Raw genomic sequence first — 27,760 nt, 5'->3', positions numbered from 1 at the left:
CAGTACAGCTATGGGCTCATCCTATATTTTATTTATTTCACCTTTATTTAACCAGGTAGGCTAGTTGAGAACAAATTCTCATTTGCAACTGCGACCTGGCCAAGATAAGGCGTAGCAATTCAACACATACAACAACACAGAGTTACATATGGAATAAACAAAACATACAGTCAATAATACAGTAGAACAAAAGAAAACAAAAAGTCTATATACAGTGAGTGCAAATGAGGTAACTTAAGGAAATAAATAGGCCATGGTGGCGAAGTAATTACAATATAACAATTAAACACTGGAATGGTAGATCGGCAGAAGATGAATGTGCAGGTAGAGATACTGGGGTGCAAAGGAGCAAAATAAATAAATAAATACCAGTATGGGGATGAGGTAGGTAGATAGATGGGCTAAGTACAGGTGCAGTGATCTGTAAAAATGCTCTGACAGCTGGTGCTTAAAGCAAGTGAGGGAGATGTGAGTCTCCAGCTTCAGAGATTTTTGCAATTCGTTCCAGTCATGGGCAGCAGAGAACTGGAAGGAAAGACGACCAAAGGAAGAATTGACTTTGGGGGTGACCAGTGAGATATACCTGCTGGAGCGCGTGCTACGAGTGGGTGCTGCTAAGGTGACCAGTGAGCTGAGATAAGGCGGGGCTTTACCTAGCAGAGACTTATATATCTACTGCTGTACACACCTTTCCTATTCCTATACTGTTCATACTGTCTATGTTTATATTCCGGACTCTGATATTGCTCATTATGATATTTCTTTCTTTTGGGATTTGTGTGTATTGTTGGTGCTAGAAACATAAGCATTCAGCTGCACCTGCGATAACATCTGCAAAATATGTGTATGCGACCAATCAAATTTGATTTGATTTGAAGAACTACATCTGCTGGCTGTCTCAAAGTCCACTCCAAACACCCACCAACTAAGTTGTACTGAGAATACCTCAAATTCCTACTTTACAAGCACACAGAAACTGGAAAAGGATTATTCAATGTAACTGAAGGGCTGCATTTACACAGGCAGCCTAATTATTATATAATTTTTTTGCCAATAATTGGTCTTTTGACCAATAAGTGTAGATATTTTGCGAATAATTAGGCAAAAAAAAAAATCGGGGGTGCGTTCAGTTTGATTAATCACTTGCTACGTTGCATGACGGTTTTACTGAAAGACGCATTTTACAAAAACGTTCTTCAACGTTCTTGAACAGACTTTGAGGTACGTTTGCTCCGTTTTGTGGGTGTGGTGGGGTGTGGCTTGAAGCAATGAGTGATGGTATTTAGAGGGCAGCAGAGCGTCCCCAACCCACCATCCAACCCCTTTCTGTTCTGAACGCAGGGAGTTTGATTAATCTCGCCCGGCGCCCGTGTAGATGTGTTTTGCACTGGCTGAAAGTCGAAAGCCCCACTGCAAAGTCGGTTCAAAACAGAAGTGATGTAATTAAGCACGTGTAGTAATGAGTAGGATTCTGTGTTTTCACATGCAAAAGTGATTGCTTTTAATGGAAACGCTTTATCTGCCTTACCAATGGAAACAATTTTGAAAAGTCAAACATTTATTTTTGGGAAAAGATGATGCCCCATGTTGCGTTGTTGGCAATTTGACGAAACTGCATAGATTACGTTAGATTTGAGAAAGGCGCTCCTCTCTTCCCGCTTTCGCCCGATGATGTGACAAGCCATAGCGTGACATGGTAGCGTAAACTATATTTGTATATTTATTTAACTAGGCAAGTCAGTTAAGAACAAATTCTTATTCTTGTTTACAATGACAGCCTACACCGGGCCAAACCCAGACAACGCTGGACCAATTGTGCGCCGCCCTTTGGGACGCCCGGCCAGTTGTGATTCAGTTTGGATTCAAACCAGGGTGTCTGTAGTGACACATCTAGCACTGAGATGCAGTGCCTTAGACCGCTGTGCCACTAGGAGGCCCCATCATTATCTTTGGTAGATTATATTAAATGATATATGTTATTAGTTATTACAACAAGACAGTTAACCCACTGTTTCCCGTAATTGTAAATAAGAATTTGTTCTTAACTGACTTGCCTAGATAAATAAAGGTTACTTTTAAAAATTAAAAATACAATTACATTATATAGACATAGGCCCACTGTAACCAAGTCATCTAAGGAAGTGCTATTTTGTTGTCCTCTGCATCCTCTCTATCTGTGTGAGGTAGCCTGTGCAGCCTAGTAGGGGCTATGGATCTCAACTATTGTCTGGGTTTAATGTGCCCAGCCTAGAACAATCCAGATGTTTCACCGGATGCACAAATCTGAAGCATCCGTTTGGCGTTTCCACTCTTTAGCAAATGTGGTGGTTAGAGGGAGCCCAGTGGCCGGCAGTGGGAGAAAATAGAGCGAGATTGATTTTGGACGACCGGTTCGTACGTAACGCATTCTCTATTCCGGCTGCAAATACATCTGTTTCCTCCTTAACTTGCTTTAATGGTGTGCCGCGTGATTGTTTTTTTAATGTGCGTACTGTATTAATAAAACGTAATTTTCCACCACCATTTTGAGATTTTTGGACAACTTCAGAATGTTTCATACCGCGTTCAGCCAATCCGGTTGCAGCAGTCGGTTGTTTACCCTTAGTTGAGGTGGCCAACATCACGAAGTAGCATTAGCCACTTTAGCATGGTGGTGGAAAATTACGCACATTTTTTCAGTTTTTTCCCACAGTGGCACGCAATTAAAACTAGTTAAGGAGGAAACCGATGACTTTGCATTCTGAATGGAGGATGTTTTATGTACGAACCGTTCGCCGGGGGCCACCAGCGTAATAGCCGCTGGTCACATAGCCTAGATGATAGTGAAGATCAATAGCTCCCACTAACGGTTTCCCAGGCTATGCACGTGGAGGATGTTTTGTCTTGTTTGTTCATTTCTAAACTGTGCTTATCTGACTCCGATGTGATGCAAATTTCTCTCATCAGTTTCTCACCATTCAAAAATGTATTTATCAGATGGGGATTGTTTCCACAGACCCCACAAGCAGTCAGCCCCTGACTAGTACAACTCAGAGACAGGGCAGTCCAGTGTAATACACTCCCAGACAGACAACACCAAATTGTTGAGACTTCTTATTTACTGGCCATATATGTTACAATAAACACTTTGACGTGATACAGATTTCTCTCATCAGTTTCTCACCATGTTTTAATTATTATTTTTTAGATGTGGTTTGGTTTCACAGACTGCACTTATCCTTCCTGTGCATTGTATTAATGGGTTTATACAGTAAGTATATGGCTGAATCAACATGTATTTGTATGTTTATTTTGTCAACTTCAACATTTGTAAAGAATACACTGACGCAAGTGAAGAGATTCCGCATTACGTCATTGTCAGAAGCCACACGTACTCGAGGCAAATGCTGGGTTGCGCTACTCGAAAATTTCCATCACATCACCGCTGCAAAAAGCGTTCGTAATTACAGGAATAGACCGTTCTAGGGGTATTGTACAATTGACCTAAATTAATCGTAATCACATCTATGGACACGGCTGACACGTCTATCCTGGATGTAAACAATGCAGTTTTATTCCTCGAAATCCTGGTAAGTATAGACAGCACAAGTGCACCGGAACGACCTTAATATCACTCCTGTAAAATCCAAGTTACTGTATAGGAACTAGTGAGATCGAGATTTGTTTTAATCCCGAGGCAAATTGCATGTCAACTGTTAGAATTGAAGGATTGACAATTTGGGGGTTACCGTTATTATGCCTCATTTGTAGTGCCTCTGTCGTAACGGGATACAGATTATTGCAATGGATGTGCATATAAATCTGTCATATACAGCCTGTTGTTGCCTTTCTTCACTCATCATGTGTGTTTGACAAGAAATGTTGACAATGATGCTCTTGGTATTTCACACTGTCAACCATAGTGTTTCTCCATTCTTTCTGAAATACACCAGAGCTGAGCAGGATCCATTGTAATTAAAGTAACCAAGTCATTGACATGGCTATCATGGCTAGTTTGTAAAACTGTTATGGCATCATCAACTAACAGTTTGGTACACTACATGACCAGAAATATGTGGACACCTGCTCTTCAAACATCTCATTCCAAAATCATGGACATTAATATGGAGTTGGGCCCCCCCTTTGCCGCTATAATAGCTTCCACTTTTCTGGGAAGGCATTCCATTGGATGTTCCACAAGATGTTCTACAAGAGCATTGGTGAGGTCGGGCATTGATGTTTGGTGATTAGGCCTGGCCTTCAGCATTCCAATTCATCCCAAAGGTGTTCGATGGGCTTGAGGTCAGAGCTCTGTGCAAGCCAGTCAAGGTCTTCCACACCAATCTCGACAAACCATTTCTGTATGGCCCTTGCTTTGTGCACTGGGGCATTATCATGCTGAAACAGGAAAGGGCCTTCCCCAAACTGTTGCCACAAAGTTGGAAGCACAGAATTGTCTAGAATGACATTGTATGCTGTAGCGCTAAGATGTCCCTTCACTGGAACTAAGGGGCCTAGCCCGAACCATGAAAAACAGCCTCAGACCATTATTCCTCCTCTACCAAACTTTACAGTTGGTACTATGCATTCGGGCAAGTAGTGTTATCCTAGCATCCACCAAACCCAGATTAGTCCGTCGGACTGCCAGATGGTTAAGTGTGATTCATCACTCCAGAAAACGTGTTTCCACTGCTCCAGAGTCCAATGGCTGCTAGCTTTACACCACTCCTGCAGATGCTTGACATTGCGCATGGTGATCTTAGGCTTGTGTGCAGCTGCTCGGCCATGGAAACCCATTTCATGAAGCTCCAGATGAACAGTTATTGTGCTGGCATTGCTTCCAGAGGCAGGTTGGAACTTGGTAGTGAGTGTTGCAACCGAGGACAGATGATTTTTACGTGCTACACGCTTCAGCACTTGCCGGTCCCATTCTGTGAGCTTGTGTGGCCTACCATTCCATGGCTAAGCCGTTGTTGTTCCTAGACATTTTTCACTTCACAATAAAAGCACTTACAGCTGACCGGGACAGCTTTAGCAGGGCAGAAATTTGACGAACTGACTTGTTAGAAAGGTGGCATCCTATGACAGTGCCACATTGAAAGTCACTGAGCTCTTCAGTAAGGCCATGTTACTGCCAGTGTTTGTCTATGGAGATTGCATGGCGGTGTGCTCGATTTTATACGCCTGTCAGCAACTGGTGTGGCTGAAATAACCAAATCCACTCATTTGAATGGGTGTCCACATACTTTTGTATATATTGTGTAAATATCAGCATATTCCCACCGATCCAGTTTTTCTGTTGTTGCAGCAATTTCCCGAAGCAGTTTCACTAATCACCTTTGTAAAGCAGCCAGTATCAGAGTTTTTTTTTCTTCCAGTAAGGAGCTCACATTGGGACACAGGGTAAGTTCAGGAACAACAACCACAAACATGTTAAAAAACGGATAGAATGCTTTCTGTATTATGGAGCAAAGAACCATGGGACCAGAGGCCCCACAGGCAGACAGCATTTACTAGTACAACTCAGAGACAGGCAGTGGTGAAAAAGTAGCCAATTGTCATACTTTAGTAAAAGTAAAGATACCTTATTAGAAAATGACTCAAGTAAAAGTCAACCAGTAAAATTCTACTTGAGTAAAAGTCAAAGTATTTGGTTTAAAAAAATACTTAAGTCTCAAAAGTAAATGTAATTGCTAAAATATACTTACGTATCAAAAGTACAAATTATAAAAAAAATCCTTATATTAAGCAAAACAGATGGCACACTTTTCTTGTTTTTTAAATGTATGGATAGCCAGGGGCACACTCCAACACTCAGACATCTTTTACAAACAAAGCATTTGTGTTTAGTGAGTCCACCAGATCAGAGGCATTAGGGATGACCAGGGATGTTCGCTTGATAAGTGTGTGAATTGGACCATTTTCTGTCTTGCTAAGCATTTAAAATGTGATGAGTACTTTTGGGTGTAAGGGGGAATGTATGGAGTAAAAAGTACATTATTTTCTTTAGGAATGTAGTGGAGTAAAAGTACAAGTTAAAAAAAAATAGTAAAGTAATGTGCAGATACCCCAAAAAACGATTTAAGTAGTACTTTTTACTTAAGTACTTTACACCACTGGAGACAGGGCAGCCCAGTGTAATACACTCCCCGACAAACAACACAAGATTGTTGAGACTTCTTATTAACTGGCTCTATAGGTTGCTATACATACATGCAGTACCAGTCAAAGGTTCGGACACACCTACTCATTCAAGGGTTTTTTCATTATTTTTTACTATTTTCTACATTGTAGAATAATAGTGAAGACATCTAAACTATGAAATAGCACATATGGAATCATGTAGTAACCAAAAACGTGTTAAACAAATCAAAATAATTTTATATTTGACATTCTTCAAAGTAGCCACCCTTTGCCTTGATGACAGCTTTGCACACTCTTGGCATTTGCTCAACCAATTTAACCTGGAATGCTTTTCTAACACTATTGAAGGAGTTCCCACATATGCTGAGCACTTGTTGGCTGCTTTTCCCTCACTCTGCTGTCCAACTCATCCCAAACCATCTCAATTGGGTTGAAGTCGGGTGATTGTGGAGGCCAGGTCATCTGATGCATCACTCCAACACTCTCCTTCTTGGTCAGATAGCCCTTACACAGCCTGTAGGTGTGTTGGATCATTGTCCTGTTAAAAAAACTAATGATAGTCCAACTAAGCACAAACCAGGCGGGATGGCGTATCGCTGCAGAATGCTGTGGTTGCCATGCTAGTTAAATGTGCCTTGAATTCTAAATAAATCACAGCCAGTGTCACCAGCAAAGCACCCCCACAACATCACACCTTCTCCTCTATGCTTCACGGTGGGAACTACACACACAGATATCATCCGTTCACCTACTCTGCATCTCACAAGAACACTGCGTTTGAACACGACGAACCAAAAATCCAAATTTTGACTCATCAGACCAAAGGACAGATTTCCACCAGTTTAATGTCCATTGCTCGTGTTTCTTGGCCCAATAAAGTATCTTCTTATTATTGGTGTCCTTTAGTAGTGGTTTCTTTGCAGCAATTTGACCATGAAGGCCTGATTCACACAGTCTCCTCTGAACAGATGATGTAGAGATGTGTCTGTTACTTGAACTGTGTGAAGCATTTATTTGGGTTGCAATTTCTGAGTCTGGTAACTCTAATGAACTTATCCTCTGCATCAGAGGTAACTCTGGGTCTTCCTTTCCTGTGGCGGTCTTCATGAGAGCCAGTTTCATCATAGCGCTTGATAGTTTTTACTTAACATTTTCCAGATTGACTGACCTTCATGTCTTAAAGTAATGATGGACTGTCATTTCTCTTTGCTTATTTGAGCTGTTCTTGCCATAATATGGACTTGGTCTTTTACCAAATAGGGCAATCTTCTGTACGCCACCCCTACTGTACCTTGTCACAACACAACTGATTGGCTCAAACGCATTAAGAAGGACAGAAATTCCACAAATTCACTTTAAACAAGGCACACCTGTTAATTGAAATGCATTCCAGGTGACTGCCTCATGAATCTGGTTGAGAGAATGCCAAGAGTGTGCAAAGCTGTCATCTAGGCAAAGGGTGGCTACTTTTGAAGAAACTCAAATAAAACATATATTTTGATTTGTTTAACACTTTTTTGGTTACTACATGATTCCATATGTGCTCTTTCATAGTTTAGATGTCTTCACTGTTATTCTACAATGTAGAAAATAGTACAAATACAGAAAAACCCTTGAGTGAGTAGGTGTGTCCAAACTTTTGACTGGTCCTGTAATTTCAATATGTGATGGGTGTTTTTGTTGACGATTGTTGTACAGTTAACTTCATTACTGAACAAAGCAGGCAGCTTTACACACAGCTCTACCCTGTGGTTATAAATCTGATATCAATTATATTCTTATGGTGTAAAATAACACTGGGCAATCAGTGGATGTAAGTAAATACATGAACAGCTGCAATATATAGCTGATGTCTAAGTGGGGAAAAATATGGGGAAATACAGGGCCATAACTCAAACAACTGCTCATGTCTCAGAAATACTGTACCCCTTTGCTTTTCTTTCTTTGACTGTGGTAAAAAAAAAAAGAGCCATAATATACAGTGCCTTGAGAAAGTATTCGGCCCCCTTGAACTTTGCGACCTTTTGCCACATTTCAGGCTTCAAACATAAAGATATAAAACTGTATTTTTTTGTGAAGAATCAACAACAAGTGGGACACAATCATGAAGTGTCATGAAGTTCTTTCCACAGATTCTCGATTGGATTCAAGTCTGGACTTTGACTTGGCCATTCTAACACCTGGATATGTTTATTTTTGAACCATTCCATTGTAGATTTTGCTTTATGTTTTGGATCATTGTCTTGTTGGAAGACAAGTCTCCGTCCCAGTCTCAGGTCTTTTGCAGACTCCATCAGGTTTTCTTCCAGAATGGTCCTGTATTTGGCTCCATCCATCTTCCCATCAATTTTAACCATCTTCCCTGTCCCTGCTGAAGAAAAGCAGGCCCAAACCATGATGCTGCCACCACCATGTTTGACAGTGGGGATGGTGTGTTCAGGGTGATGAGCTGTGTTGCTTTTACGCCAAACATAACGTTTTGCATTGTTGCCAAAAAGTTCAATTTTGGTTTCATCTGACCAGAGCACCTTCTTCCACATGTTTGGTGTGTCTCGCAGGTGGCTTGTGGCAAACTTTAAACAACACTTTTTATGGATATCTTTAAGAAATGGCTTTCTTCTTGCCACTCTTCCATAAAGGCCAGATTTGTGCAATATACGACTGATTGTTGTCCTATGGACAGAGTCTCCCACCTCAGCTGTAGATCTCTGCAGTTCATCCAGAGTGATCATGGGCCTCTTGGCTGCATCTCTGATCAGTATTCTCCTTGTATGAGCTGAAAGTTTAGAGGGACGGCCAGGTCTTGGTAGATTTGCAGTGGTCTGATACTCCTTCCATTTCAATAATATCGCTTGCACAGTGCTCCTTGGGATGTTTAAAGCTTGGGAAATCTTTTTGTATCCAAATCCGGCTTTAAACTTCTTCACAACAGTATCTCGGACCTGCCTGGTGTGTTCCTTGTTCTTCATGATGCTCTCTGCGCTTTTAACGGACCTCTGAGACTATCACAGTGCAGGTGCATTTATACGGAGACTTGATTACACACAGGTGGATTGTATTTATCATCATTAGTCATTTAGGTCAACATTGGATCATTCAGTGATCCTCACTGAACTTCTGGAGAGTTTGCTGCACTGAAAGTAAAGGGGCTGAATACATTTGCACGCCCAATTTTTCAGTTTTTGATTTGTTAAAAAAGTTTGAAATATCCAATAAATGTCGTTCCACTTCATGATTGTGTCCCACTTGTTGTTGATTCTTCACAAAAAAATACAGTTTTATATCTTTATGTTTGAAGCCTGAAATGTGGCAAAAGGTCGCAAAGTTCAAGGGGGCCGAATACTTTCGCAAGGCACTGTACATAAGAGACTAATAAGGGAAGGGTTCAGCGTGCCTGAAATTCAGTTAATAACTGGGCAAGAGAGTTTATCTATCCACTGCAGGAAGAAATGTGATAGTTTTAATATTGCTAAGAGAAACTGTCTTTATAGCCTTGGTTTGATTCTGGCAGGGGTGGAGTGTTACAAGTTATCTGCAATGTTTATGGTATACAATGATTTGCTCATTTCAGGGCAGTTATTTTTAATACTGCAAGTGTATGTGACGCTAGCACAGAGCAAGAGTAATGCTCGCTGGGTGGGCGCCAAGTGAGAGGTTGGAAGGGGCTGCAACTGGAGAGCCAGTAAAGCTGTACAAGAATGTCAAGCCTGCTCATTTGAAGTTAAAGATAGAGGCAGCAGCACAACCTGTGTCCTGACAGTTTCTAATTTCAGATATGTGACTGTAGCTAAGCTAACCCTTTCCAACTGGGGCTGGCTGCTTTTTGTTGTCATGTTTGCCTGGTAGAGAGGGCTTTATATACTCTGTACAGTTGTTATCAAGAATGACAAGCCTTTGGAGTAGCACACAGACAGACAAGGAAACAGAGGACCATGGTACATTCTGAAGGGTATGTTCAACATTGAGAAGTTTGTTATCTCCTGAGTTGTGTTGCTTGTGGTTGTTTTCAATCTTCAACAGGGGAATAGTAGTTTGTGTCAATCTTAGCTATTTATTTCACAGATTTAGAATAGCATTTGTAAGGTCAAATACTTGGCACAAGAGCTTGGCTCTGTTCCTTTGTGATATGAATTGGCAGTTTGAGTATGTTACATTGTTATTATTAGTTAGTTGCTATGCGTTTGTTGTACTATATGAGACTCAAGTAGATTGTGCTTGGATGATTAATGAATGATTCACTCAAAAGTGTTTAACATTGTTGTAACTTACTTAAACTAAAACTTGACATTACAAACAGATAATGTTTGTTTGCAGTCATCTTTATTGTGTGAATACAGTGTCTAGGAGTGAATGCGCTACTTGCTACCAATTTGATCCAGTGTTACCATAGAGGGCGTTACTCTGCAGAGAAGGGTCTATGTGCAGAAACTGTTTTCATTTTTTGTGTATGTGTACAGTACCTTCAATTAGCATTTGGCATGAAGCATTTGGAAGTTTCTGCATGTAACCTGAGGCCACTGCATAATATTTTCATATTTATTTAATTATTCAATTAACTTCTACTTCATTGGTGAAAAGTGGCCAGTCGTAGTAGAAAGAGTATAATGAATCGTTTATAATTTTGTTGTCATTGATGTTTTGCTCCACAAAATCTGGTCCCTTTTAAAGTGAGAGAGGGGGGGGGCATTGCACCCTGTTTTTTAGGAATGGAGTGACTGGGTTCTTTGCTACCATGGCAACTTACCACATGACTAGGTGTATTAGATTTCCTTGGACAGTGTGCAGCGAGGCATAGTGTGAGCATTCGCTAGCTGCTGTGAAACGTTCGTCCTTGTCTCGCTCAAGTTTTTCAATGCCCTGTAGGGACTGTCCGCAGGCTACAGTTTTAAAAAAACAACCATTATTTAATATGTCCTGACGGTCACCAGGTAAGAAATGATGTGTCATGTTGCCATTTATTCAAGTGAAAATGGCCAGTGTGAGGTGGTCAAAAGTTATTAGCGTTGATGGAAAAAATGACTGGGTTGTGTCAATCATGTCACAGATTATGTTTAGTGAAGGACTTTTGGTACTAATGATACAGTATCTTGTGGTGATTCAGGCTATGAAGTGAACTGAGATAATAGAGTGTGGATGGGGATACAGTACGTAGAGATAACCAAGAGGATGGTAGTGTTGCTGTTGTAGAAGGGGTGTCAGACACTTAGTACTGTAGTGTTGCATTGAGACTAGCATGTACACTACCGTTCAAAAATTTGGGGTCACTTAGAAATGTCCTTGTTTTCCATAAAAACATACATGAAAATGAGTTGCAAAATGAATAGGAAATAGAGTCAAGACGTTGACAAGGTTATAAATAATGATTTTTAATTGAAATAATCGTTGTGACCTTCAAACTTTGCTTTCGTCAAAAATCCTCCATTTGTAGCAATTACAGCCTTGCAGACCTTTGGCATTCTAGTTGTCAATTTGTTGAGGTAATCTGAAGAGATTTCACCCCAAATTGGATAGGCTTGATGGGCACTTCTTACATACCATACGGTCAAGCTGCTTCCACAACAGCTCAAAAGGGTTGAGATCCAGTGACTGTGCTGGCCACTCCAGTATAGACAGAATACCAGCTGACTGCTTCTTCCCTAAATAGTTCTTGCATAGTTTGGAGCTGTGCTTTGGATCATTCTCTTGTTGTAGGAGGAAATTGGCTCTAATTAAGCGCCGTCCACAGGGTATGGCATGGCGTTCCAAAAATGGAGTGATAGCCTCCCTTCTTCAAGATCCCTTTTATTCTGTACAAATCTCCCACTTTACCACCACCAAAGCACCCCAATACCATCACATTGCCTCCACCATGCTTGACAGGTGGCATCAAGCACTCCTCCAGCATCTTTTCATTTTTTCTGCGTCTCACAAATGTTCTTCTTTGTGATCCGAACACCTCAAACTTAGATTTGTCCATCCATAACACTTTTTTCCAAATTTCCTCTGCCCAGTGTCTGTGTTCTTTTGCCCATCTTAATCTTTTATTTTTATTGGTCAGTCTGAGATGTGGCTTTTTCTTTGCAACTCTGCCTAGAAGGCCAGCATCCCAGAATCGCCTCTTCACTGTTGACGTTGAGACTTGTGTTTTGCGGGTACTATTTAATGAAGTCAGTTGAGGACTTGTGAGGCGTCTGTTTCTCAAACTAAACACTTGTACTTGTCCTCTTGATCCGTTGTGCACCGGGGCCTCCCACTCCTCTTTCTATTCTGGTTAAAGCTAGTTTGCGCTGTTCTGTGAAGGGAGCAGTACACAGCATTGTACGAGATATTCAGTTTCTTGGCAATTTCTTGCATGGAATAGCCTTCATTTCTCAGAACAAGAATAGACTGACGAGTTTCAGAAGAAAGTTCTTTGTTTCTGGCCATTTTGAGCCTGTAATCAAACCCACTAATGCTGATGCTCCAGATACTTGTCTAAAGAAGGCCAGTTTTATTGCTTCAACAGCTTTCAGCTGTGCTAACATAATTGCAAAAGGGTTTTCTAATGATCATTTTGCCTTTTAAAATAAATGATCAACTTGTATTAGCTAACACAACGTGCCATTGGAACACAGGAGTGGTGGTTACTGATAATGAGCCTCTGTACGCCTATGTAGATATTAAAGCAACAATAGTCATTTACAACATTAACAATGTCTACACTGTGTTTCTGATCAATTTGATGTTATTTTAATGGACAAAAAATGTTATTTTCTTTCAAAAACAAGGACATTTCTAAGTGACCTCAAACTTTTGAACGGTAGTGTACATTAAATTATAGTAGTTGCGGCTGAACAGTGGCACTACTATGAGTTATACTACAACTACTAAAGCTGTTGAGTTAGTAGTGTTACGTTAATGTATCTTTTTTTGTAAAATGACCACCTGGGAAGCAATATTGTATTGTCTGCACACAATAATGACCTAATCATTGATCCATTACAAACGTGTCACTATTAGGACTCAAGTACTGAAAGAATAAAATAAATGTGTATTATTTTAATTCAAACTGTCATGGCCCAGTGAGTGTAAGTCATTACTCATGAACAGTTTTAAGAAACCAATAACTAGCCTACTGATTTTGCTGCAGTCGTTATGTCTAGGGGTGTTAGGCCTAGAAACATTGTCTGTAACCTGAATGAATGGCTGCTTGAATGTGAGAAATCAGTGTTTAAGGACCGTGTTGGATGCACATGTGCCCAGAGAGACAGCAACCTTACCTTGGTCCAAGGCTAGCTCTGTCTCTCTTGACCTCTTGGTTTGCCAGTCCAAGCAGATTATTATTTGCTCAGATGGTGACAAAACAGAAATATGTACAAAAAGGAAAAACACCAAAGGCATGCCCAAAGTAAAGACTCAAAAACAAACGGAAAGCCTGATGGCCACCAAGCAAAACCAGCAGCTTCGTGGCTTGCAAGCTGGGACATTGACTGACAATCCTAATTGACAGTACCTGATATGCTTATCGAGCCTTGGCTCAGCACCTAGACACTGCCACCTGTGGGATGGAGTGTGGAAGTGTGTCCTGGATAGTGTGTTTGTCTTTGTCCTAACACTAACCTTCCCTCATATCATCTGTTTCCTCCTGATCAGAATGATTGAAGATCGTGGGAGGAGTGGTGACATAATGGCGGAGAGACGACAACTGTTCGCAGAGATGCGTAAGTGTACAGGCCGATCTCTGAAAAGTAGTGAACCACACTCAAAGTATTATAACTGTTGTATGCATAATAACAACATTCACCAGGTTATTAATAACATTTACCAAGTCATTTACCATGCTACCTCAAAGAAAGATTCCAATATAGGCCAACACAGCTTACTTTCATTAGCAATAATAGACAGGAATCTATTGTTGATGACCACATGGATGCACTCTGCATGGACAGTGTGTGAAGCAACACTCTTCCCCCAGTAGCTCCACAAAGTCTCATCATCACCAGAATTCCTGTGTTACTGTCCGTCATATTACCTTGCACACAAATGTATTTTTTCCTACAGGGGCACAAGAGTTGGATTCCATAAGATTGTCCACGTATAGGACAGCTTGCAAACTCAGATTCGTACAGAAGAAATGCAACCGTGAGTATGGCGTGATGTCCTCTGTCTGAGGTTTGATTGGGATTGTCTTGTGTCTCTAAAAACACGTAGCTAAAAGGGAGACGTGTCTGTGCATTTCTATTCTGTCTTTTCACAGTCCATTTGGTGGACATCTGGAATGTGATTGAGGCGTTCAGAGAGAACGGCCTGAACACCATGGACCTCAACACAGAGTTCACTGTGGCTCGCCTGGAAGCAATACTCTCCACCATCTTCTACCAGCTCAACAAGCGCATGCCCACCACCCACCAGATCAATGTGGAACAGTCCATCAGTATGCTGCTCAACTTCCTGCTGGCTGCCTATGACCCGTGAGGATCCACCATGACCGCATCACTGTGTGACGGTCACTGAGCGTGATGATGGGGCAATTGTGTTGCATGTGTTTGTGTACGTGTGTGGCGTGTGTGGCGTCTGTTCATGGGAGAACGAAATCCAGACTGGCTGTTGTTTTAACAATGTAATGGTCTCACAATAGTCTTGTGTCAAGTGATACATCTTTAGTTCTGATGAAAGACAAGAGAAAGCAAACAGTGAAAATGACATAGTGATGATGATAAATACAGTTGAACCATTTTTGCAGTGTATAAGAGCAACTTAAAGGTGCTACACATAGGATTTTTGGTAATTTTTGCGCTGTAATTTCAGAAAATGTTCATAATATATTTGGCACTAATAGTGGAATAATACTGTTTCACAGTATTACTTACCCGCTAGTGTTGTGATTGGCTGTGATATTCGTCTATTTATTTCTCCTGCCAGAGTATCATCTGTCAAACCGGGAAAGCTGTTCTGACCTTGTTTTCTCACATAAACTGAAATTGAGCAAACAGTGTAGAATTGTAGCAACCGGGAAATGACAGAGCGATTTCCACTAGATAACACAGCCACAAAGTCAGAACAGCTTTCCCAGTTTGACAACAGATGCTGCTCCGGTGGGAGAAATCAATAGGCGAGTATCACAACCATTCAAAAGAATGTAAGTCATACTGTGAAACACTATCATTCCACTATTAGCGCCAGATATATTAATAGACATTTTCAGAAATGATAATACAAAAATACAAAAATATCCTAGGGGTAGCACCTTGAATGTGAAAGTGTTTAGATTATTGCAGGTATTATCATTGTACTGCATATTCTTGACTTTTTCACAAATACACAAATTATACAAATCTGAAAAAATACTAAACACATTTCTTATTTTAGGGAAAGCCTCGGAAAAATCTCTGTCTTTGTTGTGAAGATGGCCCTGGCAACCATCTGCGGAGGGAAGATTTTGGATAAATTAAGATGTAAGATACATGGTTAATATTTCTTAAGATTATAGATTAAGATGAAGATGAATGAATCATTTACAGAGAATGATTTGCCCAACATTACTGTCCAGTGTTTACAGATTTCTATTAAATAAGACCTATAATTAATTACAATATTAGTGAAATAGTTTTCCTTCGAAGAAATGCTAATTGAGTATGCTAAAAAGCATATTTTCTGTGTTGGAATGATGTGGGCATTAGTGGTGCGTGGGTCAGCTGTTTGTGCACCTTCACCCTCCCGCAATTGCTAATAACACATCTGCAACCGCCGGACTATATGTGATAAAGTGAAAATCTGAGGCCTGCACCTGACCCTAACCTGCTAAGACAGAAAATGCCCTGCAGGCTACAGTCAGAGACAGCGGAGTGATTTTTTGACAGGGGGTGCAGGATATTTTTGCCTGATTTAGATATGTTTGTGCATATCATTTCATACATTTTGGTAGGCTATTTGTTTGTCAAATTGTCTATAATTAGATACATGCAGCTTATCTTCTCTTATTATACACTGAGTGTGCAAAAACATTAAGAACACCTTCCTATTATTGAGTTGCACGCACACCTTTCTCCCTCAGAACAGCCTCATTTCGTCTGGACATGGACTCTACGAGGTGTCGAAAGCGTTCCACGGGGATGCTGGCCCATGTTGACTCCAATGCTTCCTACGGTTGTGTCAAGTTGGCTGGATGTCCTTTAGGTGGTGGACCATTATTGAAAAACCTAGCAGTGTTACAGTTCTTGACACAAACCAGTGTGCCTGGTGCCTACTACCATACCCCGTTCAATGCGCTGGTGGCACTTTTTAATTGGATAGGACGGGCTCGTGATAATGGCTGGAGCGGAATCAGTGGAATGGTATCAAACCAAGACATGGTTTAATGCCATTCCATTTGCTCTGTTCCAGCCATTATTATGAGCCGTCCTCCCTCCTCAGCAGCCTCCACTGGTTCAAAGGCACTTAAATCTTTTGTTTTTCCCATTCACCCGCTGAATGGAACACATATACAATCCATGTCTCAATTGTCTCAAGGCTTAAAAAGCCTTCTTTAACCGGTCGCTTTCTCTTCATCTACAGTGATTGAAGTGGATTTAACAAGTGACATCAATAAGGGATCATAGCTTTCACCTGAATTCACCTGGTCGGTCTGTAATGGAAAGATTTCTTAATGTTTTGTATACTCAATGTATGTTGCCCTAGCAGACTAAATAAACCCTTGCTCACCAGAATAATTTTAATAGATGGATTTAATGAAAGCTTCAATCTAGTTGAGATTGGTCAAATTTGCTCTGTCATCTCTGCTTCTTTCATAGATGTTTAGGGACCGGGGAGAAAATGCAATAACCCTAAAGAAACGGGAAATATTTTCTTAGAAACATTTCCAAATTACATCAGTTTGACCGGTTGTAGAAAATAGAAAGCTGTGAAAACGACCCAACATGTTTCTGATAAGATTTCAGTTCGGCTTGGATGCATATTTTATGTGGTTGCAATATGATCAGCTTTTATGATGCTGATTAAGATAGCACCTCTACAGACAATATCTAACTGCACATTCACATTCTCTCAAGATACCAAAATAAATACATTTCTCCACGCCTGTTCCCAAGTTAAAATGTAGCCCACATTTGGTGTATCATTTTACTGCAAGAAATGTTTAATTCTGAGGGAGTTAATATTAAGGCTATGTGAGAGGTTGTAGACCTACAGTCCGTGTTCAGATTTCAGTTTCCATTTAACCAATCTGAACAGTAGGCTACAGTCCTTTTGACGTATCATAGGCCTACAGTCCCGTGAAAAAGTATTTGCCTCTCTTTCTGATTTTCTAAATTTTAGCATATTTTTGATACTGAATGTTATCAGATCTTCAACCAAAACCTAATATTAGATCAACGGAACCTGAGTTTACAAATAACAAAAAAATATATACTACTTATATTTATTTAATTAACAAAGTTATGCAACACCCAATGCCCCTGTGTGAAAAAGTAATTTCCCCCTTACACTCAAAAACTAGTTGTGTCACCTTTAGCTGCAATGACTGCAACCAAATGCTTCCTATAGTTGTTAATCGGTCTCTCACATCGCTGTGAAGGAATTTTGGCCCACTTGCATTCAGAACTGCTTTAACTCAGCGACATTTTGGGGTTTTCAAGCATGAACTGCTCGTTTTAAGTCCTTCCACAACATCTCAATTGGGATTAGGTTTGGACTATATCAACAATGGACAAATAATGAAACAAATACCAAATAACTATTCATGGCTGGGAGAAGTAATTATTTATAATAAAAAGGATAGGGCTTATTACTTAATCCACTAATTTATTGCAGCAGAGCAGCCACAGCTACTCATAGGGAAAGTAAATGATGGGTTAGGGCATTTTAGCTTATGTTTTGTGGTAATTACTACGGATTGCTACCCAGCTCTCATTTGTTTTAGTTTTGTTTCAGTGATTGCACTGCCTATTGCTGCAATTAGCTAACAATGGTGACAGCTGACAATTAATTTGATCAATTAATTATATATTTTGGAGTAACCCCCCCCCCATTTTCTGCCCAGATATTTTTTCACAGATATCAGACCCTGGTGGCATAATGGTATACTCCCAATTTGACCAGTTTCTGAGGGAGGTTCTCAAATTACCAATGACTGTTTTTGAGGCACCTTCCTTTGGCTATACTGAGCAAGCCACAAGAACTTGCTTTGCACAGCAGGTGAGAGTCCCATCTACACAAAAAATGAACATCAATTTTCAAGTAAATTGAATGTACAGTACAGTGCATTTGGAAAGTATTCAGACCCCTTGACTTTTTCCCCTTGACTTTTTCCACATTTTGTTACAGCCTGATTCTAAAATTGATTACGTTTGTTTTATTCCTCATCAGTCTACACACAATACCCCATAATGACAAAGCAAACTGATTTTTAGACATTTTTGCAAATGTATTTAAAAAAAAATGAAATATCGTATTTGCATAACTATTCAGACCCTTTACTCAGTACTTTGTTGAAGCACCTTTGGAAGCGATTACAGCCTCGAGCTTTCTTGGGTATGAGACTACAAGCTTGGTCTGAGAGTCCTTTAGGTGCCTTTTGGCAAACTCCAAGCGGGCTGTCATGTGCCTTTTACTGAGGAGTGTCTTCCATCTGGCCACTCAACCATAAAGGCCTGATTTGTGGAGTGCTGCAGAGATGGTTGTACTTCTGGAAGGTTCTCCCATCTCCAGAGAGGAATTCTGGATCTCTGTCAGAGTGACCATTGGGTTCTTGGTCATCTTCCTGACCAAGGCCCCTTTCCCCCGATCCCTCAGCTCTAGGAAGAGTCTTGGTGGTTCCAAACTTATTCCACTTAAGAATGATGGAGGCCACTGTGTTCTTGGGGACCTTCAATGTTGCAGACATTCATTTTTTGGTACCCTTCCTCAGATCCGTGCCTCGACACATTCCTGTCTCGGAGCTCTACGGACAATTTCTTCGATCTCATGGCTTGGTTTTTGCTCTGACATGCTCTGTCAACTGTGGGACCTTATATAGTCAGGTGTGTGCCTTTCCAAATCATGTCCAATCAATTGAAATTACCACAGGTGGACTCCAATCAAGTTGCAGAAACATCTCAAGGAGAATCAATGGAAACAGGATGCACCTGAGTTCAATTTTGTAAATAATTTTGTAAATAATGTATTTCTGTTAAAAAAATAAAAAAGTTTTCACTTTGTCATTGTGGGGTATTGTGTGTAGGTCGATGAATAAGGCTGTAACGTAACAAAATGTGGAAAAAGGGAAAGGGTCTGAATAGTTTCTGAATGCACTGTATACAACACACTATTGGTATAGATACTGTATGGATCTGTGTATAATTGTGTATAAAACATCCCATCATCCCACTGTATTTTCTTTCTAGTACTACCCCATATGCCAAACCTGTATTTGATGTGTAACCCCGTCCTCTACTGTATGTTGACAGAAAAAGGTCTCCCTCAACACATTCCTGGACACGCTGATGTCAGACCCTCCTCCTCAGTGTCTGGTGTGGTTACCACTCATGCATCGCTTGGCTAATGTGGAGAATGGTGAGCCACCACAGCATATTTAACACATTCATGGGATGGCTGCGGGTAGGAATGATGGGTCATTTTGTCTCATATCATCGCATTGAGTCACTACACAGTAAACATACAGTAGCGAGCACACACACGCAGCCTTCCACCATCGCCCACCTCCCAACCCCTCATGAATGACAAGGAACTGACAACAGAATTAAAGTCTTACACACACTGATGATCACAGAACACCCTTCCTTATTTGATGTAAATCAAAAGAATGCTGTCTAATAGACCTGCAAAACATCCCAGTGCCATTGTTTTTTTTATAAAGATATTGGTTGCACCAAATATGTGTTTGTATCAACAACCTTTGGTGTGTGTGTGTGTGCGTCTGTGTGTGTGGTATATATCTGCACATGTGTGTGTGTATGTGTGTGTGTACGTGCATCCCCATGCACGTGTTTGTGTGTCTGTGTGCGTGCACATGTTTGTGTGTGTGCCATGCCCCCTGCAGTGTTCCACCCGGTCGAGTGCTCTTACTGCCACAGTGAGAGTATGATGGGTTTCCGCTACCGCTGCCAGCAATGTCATAATTACCAGCTGTGTCAGGACTGCTTCTGGAGGGGGCATGCCAGCGGTTCCCATAGCAACCAGCACCAAATGAAGGAGTACACCTCATGGGTAAGGGGGGGGGGGGGGGGGTGACAGCATCAGGCCAGCCAGCCAGTGCAGCAGCCATTTCCGCTTTGCTTCACCCGATGCAGTGCTATGGGGATGGTGATGAGACTGTGATTCGATTCTCTTACATTTTGGTCAATGACATCTAGTCCTGTATCACATTTTTGAAAGTCATTACTCTGTTTTTAAGTGCCTCTCCCTGCCCTCTCGAAATCAGACGTAGCATCTTTTTGGGTTTCTCCCAGAAATCGCCTGCTAAGAAGTTATCTAATGCTCTCAGCAAGTCTCTGAGCTGTGCATCCAGCAGAGAACCTTTACACCCTATGTTTCCCGACATGCCAGAGAAACCTCTGAACCTAGCCCACATTGTGTAAGTATGGTGTAAGTTGTGTAGGTATTCTATTACATTCCTACAGTAATATAGTAAAACTTGTATTCAATAGCACAATCCTCCTTTTCAATTTCAATACATTTCATATCCATCCCATCATCCCTAACTAGCCCCTTATCCCCAAAGTAAATGTTGAAACGTTATGAATTGTACGTACTGTATATCTACATGTTTTGTAATTGCCTTTATATACATTACACTACATGCTTCTAACACTCAAGTAATAACAATCAGTCAGTTGTCGGATGCACATGATCAATTCATGTTAGCTGTAGGAATAACCACAATTGATAAAAACAGATGCTTTATCTTTGCTCAGTTTTTTGCTGGAAAATCAACAGAGACAATATGAAGACAAGGTCTTCTAGAACTACAGTATGTCTTTGATACTTTAACAGCTAAGCTGAGCCCAGTCTGTAGTGTGGGAAACGAGTGGCAATTCATTCTAATGGCTGACAGACAAATATGGATTTGGTCATCTAGACCCTTTTCATGTGCAAGTGAATTCAGTTGTACCACTTCACTGTGGCCTTTGTAGTGCATGAATGGGTGATCGTAACAAATGTCTTTGTTCTTTTCTTGCTGCAAAATAGAGACACTTGGTAAGTTTGCTTTGAATATTTGCCTAGAATATGTAGAATATACCTGTAGTACATTTAATTAGATCAACTCAAGTAATATAGAAGGTAGTGTAATATATTACTAGTAGCTAGTGCAATATTATTTTGTCCCAGTATACTATGCCCTGTAGCTCCTGAACGTCACTTCAGTTTTAGCACAACCTACTTGTGTGCAGTTTACTACCGATTTCTGCATCAGTTATCCCAACTCTCCTTTGTGCCACATGTGAATACCTTTTTAGGTCATGTAAACAATAAGATTATGAGGAGTCAATGACCTTTGGATGAGTGAAGAGGGAATCCACACCCACGCATTGTTTACATAACAATATTGTCACAATCAGAAACTGCCCTGACTCCCCAGACCCATTCAATGCTCCGTCAGCCTTCTGAGACCTAGATCAGAAAGACACAGGCACACACACACACACACACACACACACACATACACACACACACACACACACACACACACACATAGACTCTCTGTCATGTTGGCTGTTTGAACATGATAAAGTTTGTCTCCTGCACAGGCCTCCCAGACCAATGAACAGCACCAATGACTTCATGCTCTCCCACTCCATGCCCACGTCAGGGAACCCTTACTCCACTAAGAAGTAAGTATCTGAGATCAGAAAGACTGCAACGAGGCCGTATGCAGAATCAGGTTACTGTACATATTCATTAAGATTAAAGATTACTACATCCACTTAAGTCCCCTGAAAGTCCACATATACCCGTATGAATTCTACTAACCAGTCCTTATTTCTGTAAACCTGTATGGTTGTATCTGGCTGGTTGGTACAGGGTAGAGTGTTGGTGGAGGTGTGTGTGAGTGTGAGTGTTGTGTTTGTGTGTGCCTGGGTCAATTGTTGTGTTTGTGTGTGTTGCTCCTTTCGCGGTCTCACTCTTTTGTCTGGTGTAAATAGCTTGCCTTATAAAACCAAGAATAATGAAGCTGAGCAGAGAAAACAGTTGGCTAGGGCTGCTCCAGATCTGTTGAAAGGAAGGGGGTAAGTAACCCAGTGATCCAAGGGTGCCTACTGCCTGTGAGAATGGTTTGGTGACTCAAATGCATGCACAAACTAATTTAGATAGATATAGGCTTTAATTGAAATGGAACAATATTCCCTATATAGCGCATTACTTTTGACCATGCTCAGGCCTGTGGGGCTCTATTATAGGGAATGTGGTGCCATTTCAGACGTAGATATAGTCATTATAGAGCGTACACTGTAGTGCTCATTGTCCCAGTGGAGCCATTCACTCTTCTGGTTTCCTACAGTGTAGATGGTTTTACACAGTGATACTCAAGGGGCTATTTGAAAGATGCTAGATAGTGCATGCATAACAAAGACCATTGACCATTCATTAGGGTAGAGTATCTATTACAGTCATTTTCATACGTGTCCCACGTTACCTGGGAGAGTGAAGGTAACTGCTGCAAGTCACTAATATTAGCTTGGAGTCTCTCAAGTTTATTTTACAATGATTAACATACAACTACACTCCTTTTGACTTACTTTTTATATCCTTTTATTTTCTGTTTCGCTGGCTGGTAGCGTCAGCCTTGGACTCAGGAATAGTACAAGTGCACGGTAGATACAGACACACACACACACACACACACACACACACACTGAGCGAGCCAGGGAAATTTACAGGAGAAGTTACATGCATAGTTATCTGGCGTCAGTGAGTCCTCATCTCTATGTATCGTAGCTGCACCTCTACTTGATGCTAGTTTAAGGAAAGAGACAAAGGGCTCCATTGGTTTAAACACTGAACTCATTTGTAGAGCCAGGTTTCTAAAGATATGTACCTTCAGTGGATGTGATGATTAGTAGAGGTTGTACGGGGTCATTTGTTGACGATGTGGTTAAGGTGGGGTTTTGGTCTTGTGAGTCAGTAGTAAACAAACAGTACTTAGCAAAAACCACTCATTCTTGCCTTGACAATCTTATTGAAATCATTAGCTTTATCAGACAGAGTGGCAGTTAGTGCATGACGACGCTTTGCATCTTGGCGCTATGGGTTATTTAGCACATTTTTCAACATGTCAAATGAACGACATATCAATGTTTTGACATTCATTTACTTATAGTACTTTCACAGTTGAAAACCTAAACACTGTCTATTCAGATAACAATTCCCATAAAGGGATTATGATACAGAATTAGAGATATAAATGCATGTTTTTTTTTCTCTTCTTTCTGTACTGTAAATTATTTGAAAATGCAGTACAGGTACAGCATCACATTCCTATCCATAGTATTAGTATCTAAAGAGAATACAACAGGGATAGCATAACACAGTTTCGTGTTTTCTTCTATTGATCATTCAATGACTGAGAAGACATTGTGTCTCTCTCCAGACCTGTTCTTGTCCGGTCCTCTTTTCTCCTTGTTCTCATCATGTGTGCCGTTTGTGTTTGTGTTCTGAAACCCTACACTGTTCCAGGTTAAACTACAGTCTCGATGTGGCCGATAGACTGGCTGATGAACATGTTCTCATTGGGCTGTATGTGAATCTCCTACAACACAACCCCACGTCATGGTTAGTCTGGATTCCTGTCTGTAAAGTAACAGTGGAAAAAAAGTAACAGTGGAAACTACTAGCTACAGTGCCTTCAGAAAATATTCCACATTTTGTTGTGTTGTAGCCTGAGTTCAACATGGGTCAAATATTTTTTCTCTCTCGCCCATCTACACACAATATACCATAATGACAAAGTGAGAAAAAAAAATGTAAGAAATTTTAGCAAATGTATTGAAAATGAACAACAGAAATATCTCATTTACATAAGTATTCACACCTCTGAGTCAATACATGTTAGAATCACCTTTGGCAGCGATTACAGCTGTGAGTCTTTCTGGGTAAGTCTCTAAGAGCTTTGCGTAATTGGCACAGCATCGTCCGGGTTAGGGGAGGGTTTGGCTGGCTGGGATTTACTTGTCCCATTGCGGTCTTGTGGCGGGCCGGGTGCCTGCAAGCTGACTATGGCCACTATCGATGGGACAAAACTGTAAATACCAATTGGATATCACGAAAAGGGGTAAAAGTAAACCCCCCAAAATATATAGTAATTTGAAACACTATTATTGCACACAAAGTTTATGCAACTTATTATGTGACTTGTTAAGCAAAGTTTTACTCCTGAACTTATTTAGGAATGCTATAATAAAGGGGTTGAATACATATTGACTGAAAACAGCTTTTCATTTTTAATTAATTTGTAAATGTCACGGCTTCCGCCGTGTTCGGGCGGCGTTCGGGGGTCGACGTCACCGGTCTTCTAGCCATCGCCGCTCCACCTTTCATTTTCCATTTGTTTTGTCTTGTTTTCCCACACACCTGGTTCACATTCCCTCATCAGACTAAATGTATATTACCCTCTGTTTCCCCCATGTCCGTGTGTGGAATTGTTCTTTGTCTAGGGTGTTACACTACAGGCTGACTTGCGCTAGGTTTGTTTGTTTTGTTTAATCCGGTTCATTGTACCGTGGTTGTGCTTTATGCTGCCTCCTCGCCTGTGCCTTTGGGCCAGGGTGTATATTAAAGTTCTCCTGTTATCACCCATCTCTGCTCTTCTGACTTCCCGGGCAACCAGTCACTCACCCCGTTACAGTAAAAAAATTATAAAAACATAATTCCACTTTGACATTATGGGGTATTGTGTGTTGGTCGGTGACACAAAATCTAAATATAATCCATTTTAAATTCCGTCTGTAATGACAAAATGTTGAAAAAATCAGAGGGTTTGAGTACTTTCTGAAGGCACTGTATTCACATTGTATTTACACCACCCCTGGCACGGCTCTCCCTTTATTAATTGGAGCTACAAGCCTTAATACTGCATACATTACTCACATCAAGCAGAATAAATGAATAATGTCTATTCACAAACCATTGACATGTCTTTTAACAGCTGACATACAGTAATGTAGCTAAGCCATTAGAAAATGTAACACTTTTTTCATTCACCATAATGCTTTTGCCAGCTGTTGTGCTACTTAGCAATCATTTTTGAAGGCTAAATCAACATGATCTTGCTCATTAAGTTGTTACAGGGCTGTAGAAAGTTGCATTTGTTTTGCTCTTCACGTAGTAAAAATCTAGTTTACTGCCCTAGAATTGTCATTTTAATGTGCTTATGATGACAGCTTGGAATTTGCTGCTTTTCCTTTGCTTTGATAAGTGGCAGTAGTCAGTTATTTTCAGAGAACATCTGTGTGTTTATGTTTGTCCTCTATTAGAACAACTTGGGCCGTTACATTAAATTGTTTGATTGGATTTAGATTCTTGGACGTGTTCATGAGTTGCAATAAATGCTGTACAATAGAGCTCAAAGTTTTCAACAGTATTGGGATTGTTCCTTTTCTCTGAAAGAAAACTCAGACCTTAACAAAATGATCCAGTGGAAGCTACTGACCGTTTACTGAAGTATCCATCCAAATGGACTATTTTGTAAGGGTGCTAAGATTGTTGGAATCATCTGCTTTAGTCCTTGCTGTTCCTCTCTCCTGCTGCCTCCGCCTCTCTTGACGCTGTGTAGTAGTATCATCTTAGAGATCTTTCTGCAGATTAAAAATACTTACAGTTTCAATTGCATGTTACCTTCCTTAGCATTTGTATAAGCTTAATGTTGTTCTTTAGTGCGTATAGTGTGTGTGTGTGTGTGTGTGTGTGTGTGTGTGTGTGTGTGTGTGTGTGTGTGTGTGTGTGTGTGTGTGTGTGTGTGTGTGTGTGTGTGTGTGTGTGTGTGTGTGTGTGTGTGTGTGTGTGTGTGTGTGTGTGTGTGTGTGTGTGCGCGCGTTGGTATCTAGCTGCTTTAAGGCTTTGGCAAAATGGCTATGATTTGTCCCTAAATAGCATCTCCAATTGACAAACAAACTAACAGTGTTTGCATGTAAATACTGTGCATTATACTTAACTAAACAGACACACTGTTCCAATTATCATTTCCATGAGGAAATTCCCATGAAATATTCTTTCCCAATGTATATACAGTAATGTAAGTACAGTACAGAACTACTTTTTATATTTGGCTGCGGTAAATATATAGGTGGAAGTGTGACTCTGTCTCCTCTCCTCTCTCCACCTGTAAACAGTTTGCTGGAGAGCAGTAACCACCAGGATGAAGAGCACAGTCTCATCGCCCGCTACGCTGCTAGACTAGCCTCTGACGGAGCCGCCGTGGTGAGACACATGCTCTCTGAGGGCATAGAGGGAGAAAATACCATGATTAGCAACCTGACATCTTTATGTGCACAGCACAAATACACATTTGTTCCAATTGTCTGTCTCTGAAGATAAAAGTTGAGCGTGGGCCCTGAGTCAGGCCACCCAGTCAGGAAAAACTTGTGCCCCTAAGCGTATGAGGTGGTTTATGAGTAGCTTTGAATAAGGAAATGACATCAGCAGGATTAACCTCAGTACAATAGATAATGTCATGTGTGTTATGGTAATGTCATGATCATGTCATGTGCCTCTGTGTTTTACAGCAACAAGCCCAGCAGCAGAGGGTCCCCAACGACATCTCTTTCACTCTGGACGCCAACAAGCAGCAGAGGCAGCTTATTGCCGAGCTGGAGAGCAAAAACAGGTCAGGGATGGATTCCCTCTGAATTCGCTTTTCTCTCTCTGTTCGCCTCTTTTTTTACAAACCTGCCAATCGTGCCAAATTACAAGAATGGTGATAGCTTACTTAATGTTCTACCCAATGTGCTTCTCACACAAGCTGTGGTCGCAAGTTATTCTAATAGGCTGTAGTAGGGCTGTGACAATTATGGAATTTTGGGTAACAGTCAATTGTCATGCAAATAGCCACGGTTATTATCATAATTGTAATTTTTGTTGTAAAGTGTTTTGAACCTCTAATGCATTTTTCAAAATTAGCTACAACACTAAAAAAATGCAACAACACAGCTTTATGAATGGTTTTGACCGCTTGGAACTTTTGGAAATGAAGCATATCCTCCCGACCATGCCGTTCTGCTCGTAAAATGAGCAGAACTGCACCAAACTTTACCCACTTGTACAAATTAAACTGCTATTGGGTGAACTATATCTACTTGAATATAAAGTTGAACTCCCCTTCTTTTAAAATTATTATTACGATTGTGACGTTGTTGTTTTTTCACAGTTATTGTCCATAATTGTCGGTTACACGATTATACACGTTCATACCGTGCCTGTGCCATCCCGGGTATACGGTATTACCGGTGATCCCAAAAAAAAATGTCAATGTTAAAAAAAGTCCCCAATGGGCCTCCCCTCCCGAATGGCGCATGCGGTCTAAGGCACTGCATCACCACAGATCCTGGTTCGACACCGTGCTGTGTTGCAGGCGGCCATGACTGGGAGACCCGTGAGGCAACGCACAATTGGCCAAGCGTTGTCCGGGTTAGGGGTGGGTTTGGCCTTGTCCCATCGTGCTCTAGCGACTCCTGTGACAGGTCGGGCGCAT

The 27,760-nt window shown here is 40.9% G+C and overlaps 1 protein-coding gene across 23 annotated transcripts in view; it reads left to right on the top strand.

The window, feature by feature from the left end:
* The first annotated feature begins 3,337 nt into the window (after positions 1-3,337).
* LOC110508603 (dystrobrevin alpha) overlaps positions 3,338-27,760 on the top strand; it is a 35,647-nt gene continuing 11,224 nt past the window's right edge. For 2 of the 23 annotated variants that reach the window (XM_090225468.1, XM_090225466.1), the window contains exons 1-14: positions 3,338-3,569; positions 13,735-13,802; positions 14,143-14,223; positions 14,339-14,552; positions 15,451-15,536; positions 18,119-18,273; positions 19,524-19,629; positions 20,117-20,283; positions 20,526-20,650; positions 21,825-21,908; positions 22,221-22,304; positions 23,752-23,847; positions 26,403-26,490; positions 26,796-26,896. In XM_090225468.1, the coding sequence (XP_090081594.1) occupies positions 13,736-13,802; positions 14,143-14,223; positions 14,339-14,552; positions 15,451-15,536; positions 18,119-18,273; positions 19,524-19,629; positions 20,117-20,283; positions 20,526-20,650; positions 21,825-21,908; positions 22,221-22,304; positions 23,752-23,847; positions 26,403-26,490; positions 26,796-26,896 (1,454 nt within the window). In that variant the 5' untranslated portion in view covers positions 3,338-3,569; position 13,735. Of the gene's footprint in view, positions 3,570-9,796; positions 10,073-10,870; positions 11,052-13,734; positions 13,803-14,142; positions 14,224-14,338; positions 14,553-15,450; positions 15,537-16,686; positions 16,704-18,118; positions 18,274-19,523; positions 19,630-20,116; positions 20,284-20,525; positions 20,651-21,824; positions 21,909-22,220; positions 22,305-23,751; positions 23,848-26,402; positions 26,491-26,795; positions 26,897-27,760 lie in introns of those variants that run through there. The other 21 variants (XM_036966278.2, XM_036966266.2, XM_090225467.1 and 18 more) reach the window with 12 other exon arrangements.

Source organism: Oncorhynchus mykiss, chromosome 28, assembly GCF_057628025.1.
Source record: "Oncorhynchus mykiss isolate SJ-2025 chromosome 28, ASM5762802v1, whole genome shotgun sequence".
Lineage (NCBI taxonomy): Eukaryota > Metazoa > Chordata > Actinopteri > Salmoniformes > Salmonidae > Oncorhynchus > Oncorhynchus mykiss.
The sequence above is the reverse complement of the archived record's forward strand: the minus strand, read 5'-3'. Positions and strand labels throughout refer to the sequence as shown.